Raw genomic sequence first — 12,608 nt, 5'->3', positions numbered from 1 at the left:
CATTGACGTGTGCCTGTGGGAATTTGTGCCCATTCAGTCAAAAGAGCATATGTGTAGCTGGTGTCTAATGTTGGTCAAGGAAGCTTCAATTAAACTTTCAGTTCATTCTAAAGTTGTTCAGTCTGTGCAGGTTACTGGAGTTTCTTTAATCCAAGCTTTTCTTCATGTCTTTATATATTGCTTTGTGCACAAGGGCACAGTCATACTGCAAAAGAACAGGGTCTTCCCTAAACTGTTGCTGTATAATTTCCTTTATATAATTGATTTGTTACACGTGTTAGCAAATGCTGTGGCTGAAACACATAGATTTAATAATTAGAGGTTGTGTCCCAATACTTTTGTCCATATAGGCCTAGTGTATGATTAATATGGTCATACTTACTGTGTTTAAAAATAGAGACTCGTACACTTACTATACAAGTAAAGTCAAAAGTAAGGTATATAACATCAGTCTATAACATTTTTGTCTTTGGATTTTAAACATTTTTTGCAACTGTTCTTTTTTTGTGTTTCACTAATTGGAACAAATTCTTCATTGTTCATTATTTTATGACCTCATGGATGGTTTTCAAAAATTCTGCTGAGTTGGAATATACATTTAAATAGCAATAGCAACAAACCTTGTTCTAATTTTAAAGGTGCTGGGTTATTTTTGGAGCAGGAGCCTTAAGGATCATGATGTGTTTATGGTTTTACCCAGGTTCCATCAGCTTCTAATTCATGCCAGACCGGTTTATTAAGGGTTCTTGGATCACATCTGAATTTCTAAACAGTATAAGTTGACAGTCTGGGTTTCTTTCTGACCTGGGTGATTACTTGTGAACAACTTTTTGGTTCTATGTGTAGTGAAACTAGCTTTATTTAAATGAGCTTAGAGAAAAAAGACTTGGTTTTGACCAGAAGGTGGCACTAGTGCATCATTTGTTACTTTTGGTGCGTCTAAACTAGGGGCGTCGAACTCATTTTCACTGAGGGCCACATCTGCATTATGGTGGCCCTCAAAGGGCCGATTGTAACGTATCCTGTTGTGATTGCAGTCTGCCTTTTAAGTCTTGGACAATTTGTTGTTCTTGGAGGCTAAATTCTGTGTTTGGTGTCAAAATGCCAAATTTATATAGTACATTTATAATGTATATCTACACTTATATTGTACTCCTTTACCACAGACACAGCCTCATAACACAAGAGACGTACTGGTTTTTCTTCTTGAAGCACAAACTTGTATTCACTTTCCCATCTTTCATTAAATTCCCTCCTTCTGCTTCAATTTTCTCTTCTTGTACATTTTGGGATTATTTGTAAATATTTCTCAACATCACTTGTTGGAAAACCATCTCAGTTAAACACTGTGAAATGTGAAAACACTGCCATCTAGTGGCACAATGCGGTCACTTTGCAGGTCACAAAATCAGCATGCATTGTGGGAGATGCAGTTTATGTACGATTTTACAGTGTATTTCAAGACAATCCTAAGTCTTTTAATGCCTTGCGGGCCACATAAAATGACGTGGTGGGCCTGGATTTGGCCCGTGTGCCTTGAGTTTGACACGTGTGGTCTAAACAGTTTAAAACAACCTACTGTATCGTGTAAGGAAAACCTCACAAACTTAAATTTACACTAACTGGACACAAGTATTTAGACCCCCTTTCAAATAACTGAGTTCTGATGTTTCAGCTACTCCCATTGCTAAAAGCTGTATAAAATCTGTTATATACGATTTGGGAGTGGCAGACTTACTTAGAAAAAGAATTAATCTTCACATTAACACAACTTGACAAAAAATATGCATATATCACGTTTCATAAAACATTTATTAACAGACATGGAAGGATTTAGCAAAATATACATGTGGTACCTTCAGCTTATTTTCCATACAGAGACAAATTACTACCAATGCATAAATCTGTAACTGCTACATTTGAACATTGCAAAGATTCTCCCTTTTCTTTAGATGAACTGCAAAACAGAATGTTCATTATTATTTTTGTTTGTGTGTGTAGATAAATGAAGAGCTTATTTCCAAAAACAGAAAACTGATTGTCAGTAGAAATCAGTAAGCACCTATAGCAAAGCTGGAGAGTTTTTAGGTGTCATCAGCTGGTCAAGTGATTGCAGCTTGTGCACTGCTAAATGCAGCGATAACTCTAAAAAATTTTTTTTTGTTTGTATTTTTACCCCTTTTTTTCCCACTTTTTAGCGCATCCAATTTCTACCCATCAATCATCCTCTCACTAATGCTGGTCCCCGTTCCCGATTGGGGAGGACGAGGCTGCTCCACGCCCCCTACGAGACGTGCACAGCAATCGAACATCTTATCACCTACACCTGACGAGTGCAGTGAAGTACAGTGCTGTGTACGGAGAGCCACACCCTCTACCGCACTCCTTCCCCATCTCTGTGCAGGCGCCACCCACCAGACAGCAACGGTCGTAATCGCACCAGTTCCCATCTGGCTTTTTTAGTCCCGCCCCCTATCTGAACAACCTGCCAATCGTTGTTCATGTAGCCACTCAGCCTTCAGCCGGCAAAGGCAGAGCTGGATTCGATACGATGTATTCGAGATCCAGCTCTGGCTGCAGCGTGTGTTTTTACCGCTGCGCCACCTGAGCGGCAAAATCCTTATTTTTAAATTAATAAATGGACTTTAAGACATGAGGCATGTACAGTTTGACCCTGAAATAGACTGGCAGTGGATGAAAATCACTGGATAGTGCCACATTATGCCCCTGTAGTTATGAAGAATGTATTAAAATGCTTTGGTGGCCCATTGTTTAGAAGATATAGTTTTAGGGTTGGGCAGGTACAGTGCTGTAAAAAGTATTCGACCCTTTCCCAAATTTACTTCTATGTTTCTGATCATCAAACTACTTTTAGTACTGGACAAAGACCCAAGTAAACACAAAATGCTTTTTTAAATGATGATTTCAATTATTGTACACAAAACGTTATTTAGCACTACCTGGCCTGATGTGAAATATTTAGTTGTCACCCATTATCTACTAAATCAACCAGATAAACAAATTTAATTGACAACTGAGAGTTCAAGCTCTCGAGTCCAGGTCTCGGCAGTCCTACCAATCTGGCTGGTGTTCAACAGTCAAAACAACGGGGACTTCTGCTGTGAACACAGTACAGCTGTCTGTGAGAATCCACCACTGACTGGTGTAAAAGCAACAGCCAGTGACTTTACACCCAACAGACCAGGCAGCTGTTTATCTGTGGCCCTTTACTGCCAGTGTTGGTTTGGTGCAAGCAAGCGAAGAGTTGTGATAGGGAATTAAAATATAACTAAATTGAAAGAAATTCTAAATCTCATGATTGTTAGCAAAAATTATTTATACAAATTCTCATGATCACTTGACATGTTAGAACTATTGATATGATTTTCTTTCTTCATTTCTTCCTACCTTAAAATGTGCATTTTTTTAGTTTTTTTATGCATTTTCTCCCCCTTTTCTCCCCCTTTAGCGCGTCCAATTGCATCATGCTTCCTCTCAGCCTATGCCGATCCCATCACAGATTTTTATTTCTTTGAGTCTGTTTTTATGTTATTTAGTAGTTAGCACAGTTCTATCACTAATATTTAACATTACACAAAAATGTAAATGGTCAAAAGTATGTGGACGAGCACCCAGGTGGCGAAGTGGGATATTCCACTTGCACACCAGCACCGAGTTACTGAACTCCCCGGTTCGAAACTCGGTGTTGCCACCAGTCGGCTGGGCGCCATCTAGCAGGCATAATTGGCAGTGCCTGCAGCAGATACTAATTGGCCACCGTATCTGCAGGGTGGGGGCCGGACTATGTATGGGTGGGTGGGTCTTCATACGCTGTGTAAGGACCCTGATTGGCTGAGGAGACGCCTGTGCAGAATGCAGGGGTGAGAAGAGGAGGGCTGTGCACGTGTCGGAAGAGGCGTGTACTGCAACATGCTCTCCTCGGATGCAATCTGGTATCTCTCAGCAGCGGAAGACAAAATTGGAAAATGGGGAGAAAATGCATTAAAAAAAAAAAGAAAGTATGTGGACACCTAAATATCATGTCTTTATGAGCTTGTTAAACATGGAGCTTAAGCCCTTTCACTGGGTACTGTGCAGACTGGTCAAATTTCTCACACCAAAATAAAACTTTCCTAAAACACACAATTCAGTGCCATTTAAAAATACTATTTCTATTCCACCATCCTCCAGTACAGATATACATTGTACACGCCCCCCAAAACACATTCTAGTAGTAATTTAATTTAAAAGCATATTTTAATAAGTAATATGTGATGCAACTGTGTTCTGTGTGCGTGTGTGTGTGTACCTGAGCTGTTGTCATTTCCTCTTGACAAAAAAACAAGTGCAACTGACTAGGGTCATTTATGCTATACAGAAATGTAAAGAACTGACTTGAAAGGGGGCGTCCTATGTCAGAGCCACACTGATAGCAACCGAGCTTAATCACATTCTATTGGAATTAAATGGCTATATGCTTGTTTCATGCACCTGTTTGCAATTTGTGTGGCTGAAATAGAGAAACCCACAGCTTTCTGAAATTTCTGTATTTCTATAAATAACCTAAACAATTATTATGTACTGTGTTGTGGATTTTTATTTTGAATGAATATTAGCAATGTTTTTCTTTAAATATAATTAAAACTGAAACATCTTTGTCTCAAAAGTATTAAGGCCCTATATTCAGTACTTGTCGAAGCCCCTTTGCCAGCAATTACAGCAGCAAGTCTCTGTGAATATGTCTTTATGAGCTTTGCACACCTGGATTTGTGCAGTTTATCTTATTCTTCATAGCAGATTCTCTTTTACAGATGTTCAATGGGGTTTAAGCTTGGACTTCAGTTGGGCTACTTAAGGATATTCCAAGGCTTTTTTTGGTATTTTGTTTATGCCTTTTCTCCCCTTTTTCTCCTGACATTTAGCTCGTCCAACTGCCCGATTGCATCATGCTTCCTCTCCACCAATGCCAACAACCGCTCTGATTTGAGGAGAACGAAGCTAGCCCACGCCCCCTCCGACACGTGGGCAGCAGCTAATGCGGATCAGCCCTGTGTATGGAGACACACCCTGATCAACGGACTTTCCCCGTCTCTGTGAAGGCGCCATCAACCAGCCAGCAGAGGTCGTAGTGGCATCAGTTATGAGAGAGACCCTATCCGGCTAATACCCCACCCCTATATGAACAACAGGCCAATCGTTGTTTATGTGGCTGCTCAGCTCAGCTGGCAGGATATGATGTATCAGAGATCCCAGCTCTGGTGTGCTAGCGTGTTTTTTTTTGCCACCTCAGCGGCACTCCAAGACATTTTTAACATTTTTGCCCAGATGACCAGCTCATGGAGAGTTCAAGTTTTTGCCAAGCTTCTTCAATTTCAAAATTATTAAAGCCAATGTGGTCCTCAGTGACCAGACAATACCTTGGACTTCATGGCTTGTTTTTTAATCCTGACAGTGCAGTGTAAATTGATGTACACTTTTACAAACTATGTCTAAACTATTACAATTGCAACAGGTAGACTCAAATTGAGTTTTAGGATAATTAAATTAGATCATGACCACAATTAGAAGAGCCACAGCAAAGGGTCTGAATACTTGAATAAGTAATTTGTCTGTAAACCACTAAATTGTAAAAAAAAAAAATGAATTGTGAATGATTAAGTAAAGATTAAGTGTAGATTAATTGGTAAAATGTTAATTCCATTGATTCAAAATCAAATCCACAACACATTAAAGTGTGCACAATGTCAAAGGGTCTGAATACTTTCTGAATCCACCGGTTCCACCGGAAGATTGCCGTGTCTGCTCCAGGGGCGCCGTACGATGGCTGACCCTGCGCTCTGACCCCAGTTTCCAAACAAGCTGGGATATGCGAAGAAAGAAATTCATTGTACTGTACATCTGTATATGTATATATGACAAATAAAGGATATCTTATTTTATCTTATATGTCTGCAAATCATTCTGTTATTTTGAAAATTGTTCTTCATCAAAGTGTACTGAAGCATAAAAACTGTGTATGCTGACACGTTTCAGGCACAACCAAGCTAAAGATTATCCATTTTAAATCCTAACTAAGAATGTTTTAGTGTGTCACACTGTGACCTATTGACTTTTAGCTCTAAAAATGTCTAAAACAACACATTTTTAGTTATGCACGGCTGCACTGCAACACTGCTGCACAATAGCATTGCTTTATAGCATCGTTCAGCTGGTCATAATATTGTTAAAACCTTTAAATAAGAAACCTGATTTTTTTTTAAACTGAAGACTCTAGCTTTTGGTCATTATGTAAATGCTGCATAATACAGTCTTGGAATATATTTCACTATCCAAGAGTAATATCCCAAATCTGTGCAGAACTGAAACTCAAATCTGTGCACTGTTTCATACAATGATATGACTTTGTACATCATGTCTTCCTTCTGTCCTCCCACATTCCCCACAGACAGAGAGTCTCTGTGAGACCTCTGTGAGACATGAACAGGAATGGGAACTACTATAACTGTCTTTCACAGGACAGACGGCCGTGTCGTGATGCCAGATGTATGGTAAATGATCTTGCTGAACATCACTTGATAAAGAGTTCCACCAAGAGTCTTCAGTGACACTATAACAAGAGAAAAAAAACAAGTGATAATAAATGATAGATCATGATGAAAGAAGAGATAACAATATTTAAACATGTCTGATATTTCACCTCTTCCATGACCTCCATGACCACTGTCCTGGGACCAGTGAGAATGAGGTTGCTGACAGTCCTGTAGTCAAGATTTAGCACGTTCATCCCATTAACAGCCACCACAAACTGACACACCTGGAGAAAAACAGTATGAGCCAAATGAGTCAACAAGTACAAAGTCGTTATTAAAGGTTAGATCATTTACAGAGTACTTTTATTCATATTCACCCACACTACCTGCTGCACCACATTGCTTCCAAACTCCTAAAAACTATAAACAGAACATCAAATAGACCTTTTCTGGTCATGGTCAGGTAAATTCACAGGAAAATGTGATTAATTTTATGGACCTCTTTCTTAAAAAAGAAAACAGATTTCACAAATTTATACAGAAAAGTGCCACATTTCATGGCAATCATTAAATAAAACTAATACGGCCGCTCAGGTGGCGCAGCAGTAAAAACACACGCTGGAACCAGAGCTGGGATCTCGAATACATTGTATCGAATCTTAGCTCTGCCTGCTGGCTAAGGCTGAGCGGCTGCATGAACAACGATTGGCCTGTTGTTCAGATATGGACGGGACTAAGCCGGATGGGGTCTCTCTCTCATGACTGGTGCAATTACGACCTTTGCTGGCTGATTGATGGTGCCTGCACAGAGACGGGAAAAGAGTGCTGTCAGGGTGTGTCTCTCCGTACACAACGCTGAGCTGCACTGCACTCGTCAAAGTGTAGGTGATAAGATGCATACGGCATGCTGCCCACGTGTCGGAGGGGGCGTGGGTTAGCTTCGTTCTCCTCAATCAGAGCAGGGATCTGCATTGGTGGAGAGGAAGCATGACGCAATCGGGCAATTGGACACGCTAAAATGGAGAAAAAGGGGAGAAAATGCAAAAATAAAAAATAATTAATAAATAACACTAATACATTAAATTACAGAACACATGGAAGCTACAATACACAGCATAGCCTGCCCTAACAGTTGATTGTAAATCCAGCAATGGCATCAAAAATGAAAATACTCATCTGTGTTCCAAACTCAGTTACCCAAGTCCTGTTTTTAGCTGCTTTAGACTTTGACATCTCAGGCATTTTGACTAACTGAATTGCCGTAAGATTGCTAGGGCCGCCTGATAGTCCAAATTAACCAGTAAACGTGAGGCACTTGAACGCTACATGAATGAAAAATGTTAAAATGCTAAACACAAACCTTACATTTTGAATTTCACAGCTAATTGCATATTACACAAGAAAAGGCTCATTTCACAGTCCATGATGCAATTTTCACCGCCGTGAATTAGGTTGGGCCTTACATATAGTGTATGAACCTGAAAAGCAGTGTGCTGAGAACAGAGCTGTTTGGGAATGTAGGGAGAAGAGGAATGTTCATTACTGTAATCACTGTAATTACTTTAAAATGTCGAGCTGTTTTCCTTGGCACAGCCTCAGCTGTAATCCCACAGGTTTCCCACAGAGGGTTAATACTGGAAACTATGTACAGCAAAAGACGAGACATCCTGCTGTTATATCTGAAATATCAGCCCTATCACTTTAGTTAGTACCTCGAAATGTTGGCAGTTTGGCAGTAATTGAAAGTGAATGGAGGACTTAAATGTTCAACTTGACAGTTGGTATGAGCAGCAAAGCAAAGATGGGTAGGTGGGTGGTCTACACTATTAACCAGTTAGGGGAGGGTGGAGGAGGCTAACAAAACAAAACAAGAAACAGGTTTTAATTGCATCTGTGTTTAGGTTTCATAAAAAAAAACAAAAAAAAAAACAGCTAACCCCACATTGCTCTGCTCCCAACCCTCACAGCACAACTGGTCTCTTCTTTTTCCTAACCATAAGTACATAATGTGCATATAGGAGCAGTTAAAGTACTGAGGGTATTTTAAGACAAATGATAAGTATGCCAGTGGGTCCCATAAAAATATAAATGTACAGTAGATTCAGAAAGTATTCAGGTCCCTTGAGATTTTGCGCACACTGCTACACACAGTTCTTGTGGTAAATGTGTTAACACCAACAGTGAATGCACCACACGCATTTCAGGACCACATATTTTTTCAGAGATGTCTCTGCTTACATCAGCGGGGAAAAAACCAAGGCACATTCTGCAAGTATTACAACAGCATAGCTTGATAGTAATTGCAGGTGCTAGACTGGCCTGCCTTCAGTCCAGATCTGTTGCTTACTAAAAACTTGTGGCACACTATAAAGTGCTAAATACGACAGTGGAGCTCGAATCAGCAAAAACTGTTAAGCAGCTTACAATTGGTCCCAAATAAATACATAATGTTGCTATAAGGAAAGGTGATGTAACACAGTGAAAAATATATGCCTCCTGTCAGCGCTTTTGTGGACTATTCTGCAGCCAATAAATGTAAAATTAAGTAGTTTGGTATTTTATAATCAGTTTCATGTCAATGCCCATCATTTATCACCCCTTTCAATGCAGGGGAAACTTTAAATGCAGTTCAAACAGCATTTGGTTCCACTTGTTTTTCCTGAACAACTAGGTCCAGCTCCTCCACACCAGGTTCATAGGTTGAGAAACCCAGTAGTCCAGAGATACACAAGCAGATGAAACTATGAGGACAGTGGATAAGCTGAAGGTCTTCTTTTCTTATGCTTTTCTTGGCTTTTTTATTTATTAAATTCTGCACAGTGATTATCTACTTTTGAGGGTTGCAGAATGAAATACAGCTCTGGTAATGCAACATTTAGCCTCCATATTTCATCAAAACTCTTTGTTTTGCTGCACTAAACAGCTTTTGCACAAGTCTGGCACAATACCTTCATCCCAGCAGCAGCAGCAGGTCCACCTGGATCAACAGCTTGGATGTGGCAGGGTTTACTTCCTCTCACCACGAACCCCCAACCCACGGCATCACCTACAATCTAAATACACAATCAATCTGTCATGTATAGCAATTCCACTTAAAACTGCAGCTTGACATAAATGCTAGAGAATGATAATGACATTAAATTCATTCAATCAAAACATGCTTTGGCAGGCTCCAGATAGAAACATGCCAAAAGTAAACACCAGTCTTGTATTCTTTAAAAGTAGTGCTCTAATTATAGAAAACTAAATATTTTAGATTTTTGTTACATGAATGCCAGGCAGATTTTGCAAATCTCTTATCCTCGTCTGAGATTCTTGCTTTTAAATAAATACTCATATTTATATAGGTATCAGATGGTCAGGTGGTGCAGTCATCTGTTAAACTAGCCCACCTTGATCTCAGAGATCAAGGTGAATCTCAGCTGTGCTATCAGCCGGCTGGGTATCTACACCACACCAGTATGACTGGCTATGTCTGGGAAGGCGTCCTGTACAGTGTATTCCTGCCTTGTGTTTAGTGTTTCCAGGTAGAACCGGACCTGCCACCAACCTTACCAGAATAAAGCAGTTAATAAAAAATAAAAATGAAGTGGTAGCTGTTGGTTAGGGTGCTGGACTAGTGATAAAGAAGGTCTCTGGTTCAAGTTGCCCCTGAGCAAGACCCCTAACCCTCAACTGCTTGCATTGTATTCAGTCACAATTGTAAGTCGCTTTGGATAAAAACGTTTGCTGAATATTGGTTTGTGCTCACATGTAACGTGAGCGTGCCCACCAGGTGGCAGTGTTGCATACACTAATGCAAAGTGAACGGAAAATGGAAGAAACGTAACAAGCAATTGCACAACCGCTTTGCTCTTTATTAGCCAACACAAATATTCATTAATCTGCCTATTGAGGTTTAATACAAAAAAACAGAAATAAATGATTAACCAGAGTGATATTTGATCAAATATTAAACTGCAGTTTGTGTTCTGTAATGTCCTGTTCTATATAGTGGGATACACAGGTGGGGGTGGGGGGGTAGAGCCAATATCGTACTGGTATTATATTTGTCTGTCTGGTATCCAGTCCAACAAACAGATTTTTTACAAGACAGATGTACAGGAGCTTGCTAACTCTAATGATACTGAATTGGTGTCCTGTATAAATGCAATTTCACTCTTTTTACATAAATTAGATTAGATTAGATTAGATTCAACTTTATTGTCATTGTGCAGAGTACAAGTACAGAGCCAACAAAATGGAGAAAAATAGAGATTGTTTACATATAATACAGTAAAAAGTGCAGTAGTGACCAGATAAGTAAAAATGAAGGTGCATATATTAAAAACAGTAAACAGTTAATGGTTGTACAGTGTATAGACTACTATATAATTACAAGGTGACTACAGTGGCTAAATCAATTAACTACAGTAACTAAATGAATAACTGAGTTATGTTCAATCGATTTAATATAACCAGGAGTGTTTTGACAGTTTACAGCATTGTTTAAATTTTCTTTATACAGAGATAAAACAATAGAATCTAGTCTCTACCAGTCAACCTTTTTATTATCAGACAGTATATATAATATTACACAGCTCTGGTGTAGAGTAGATCATTAAGTGTAATTATTTAGCTTGTTGGATTTGTTTTATTTTGTTGAGTTTGTGTAGTGTTATACTAGGAGCCATGCTAAGTTCCGGGGGGTTCGAATCCCAGGCTGGGCCTACAAATACAGAAGGTGTATGGCATTGTGTAGCCATTAAGAGACACATATCTGTGCACCCTCAGTGTTGGTCCCAAGCCCGGGTAAATACAGTGTATCACAAAAGTGAGTACACCCCTCACATTTCTGCAGATATTTAAGTATATCTTTTCATGGGACAACATTGACAAAATGACACTTTGACACAATGAAAAGTAGTCTGTGTGCAGCTTATATAACAGTGTAAATTTATTCTTCCCTCAAAATAACTCAATATACAGCCATTAATGTCTAAACCACCAGCAACAAAAGTGAGTACACCCCTTAGTGAAAGTTCCTGAAGTGTCAATATTTTGTGCGGCCATTATTATTTTCCAGAACTGCCTTAACTCTCCTGGGCATGGAGTTTACCAGAGCTTCACAGGTTGCCACTGGAATGCTTTTCCACTCCTCCATGACGACATCACGGAGCCGGCGGATATTCGAGACTTTGCGTTCCTCCACCTTCCGCTTCAGGATGCCCCAAAGATGTTCTATTGGGTTTAGGTCTGGAAACATGCTTGGCCAGTCCATCACCTTTACCCTCAGCCTCTTCAATAAAGCTGTGGTCGTCTTAGAGGTGTGTTTGGGGTCATTATCATGCTGGAACACTGCCCTGCGACCCAGTTTCCGGAGGGAGGGGATCATGCTCTGCTTCAGTATTTCACAGTACATATTGGAGTTCATGTGTCCCTCAATGAAATGTAACTCCCCAACACCTGCTGCACTCATGCAACCCCAGACCATGGCATTCCCACCACCATGCTTGACTGTAGGCATGACACACTTATCTTTGTACTCCTCACCTGATTGCCGCCACACATGCTTGAGACCATCTGAACCAAACAAATTAATCTTGGTCTCATCAGACCATAGGACATGGTTCCAGTAATCCATGTCCTTTGTTGACATGTCTTCAGCAAACTGTTTGCGAGCTTTCTTGTGTAGAGACTTCAGAAGAGGCTTCCTTCTGGGGTGACAGCCATGCAGACCAATTTGATGTAGTGTGCGGCGTATGGTCTGAGCACTGACAGGCTGACCCCCCACCTTTTCAATCTCTGCAGCAATGCTGACAGCACTCCTGCGCCTATCTTTCAAAGACAGCAGCTGGATGTGACGCTGAGCACGTGCACTCAGCTTCTTTGGACGACCAACACGAGGTCTGTTCTGAGTGGACCCTGCTCTTTTAAAACGCTGGATGATCTTGGCCACTGTGCTGCAGCTCAGTTTCAGGGTGTTGGCAATCTTCTTGTAGCCTTGGCCATCTTCATGTAGCGCAACAATTCGTCTTTTAAGATCCTCAGAGAGTTCTTTGCCATGAGGTGCCATGTTGGAACTTTCAGTGACCAGTA

General features: G+C 40.2%; 1 protein-coding gene across 1 annotated transcript in view; it reads right to left on the bottom strand.

Annotated features, from left to right (window-relative positions):
- Positions 1 to 1,793: 1,793 nt before the first annotated feature.
- The window catches only part of deptor (DEP domain containing MTOR-interacting protein), a 57,180-nt gene continuing 46,365 nt past the window's right edge, over positions 1,794 to 12,608 (bottom strand). The window contains exons 9-11 of the mRNA XM_062992551.1: positions 9,479 to 9,583; positions 6,698 to 6,814; positions 1,794 to 6,607 (exon numbers count right to left, since the gene is read on the bottom strand). Of these exons, the coding sequence (XP_062848621.1) occupies positions 6,599 to 6,607; positions 6,698 to 6,814; positions 9,479 to 9,583 (231 nt within the window). The 3' untranslated portion in view covers positions 1,794 to 6,598. The remainder of the gene's footprint in view (positions 6,608 to 6,697; positions 6,815 to 9,478; positions 9,584 to 12,608) is intronic.

The sequence above is a fragment of the Trichomycterus rosablanca genome, chromosome 3 (genome assembly GCF_030014385.1).
Source record: "Trichomycterus rosablanca isolate fTriRos1 chromosome 3, fTriRos1.hap1, whole genome shotgun sequence".
NCBI classification, from domain to species: domain Eukaryota; kingdom Metazoa; phylum Chordata; class Actinopteri; order Siluriformes; family Trichomycteridae; genus Trichomycterus; species Trichomycterus rosablanca.
Note: the sequence above shows the minus strand (reverse complement) of the source record. Positions and strands in the feature narration are given on the sequence as shown.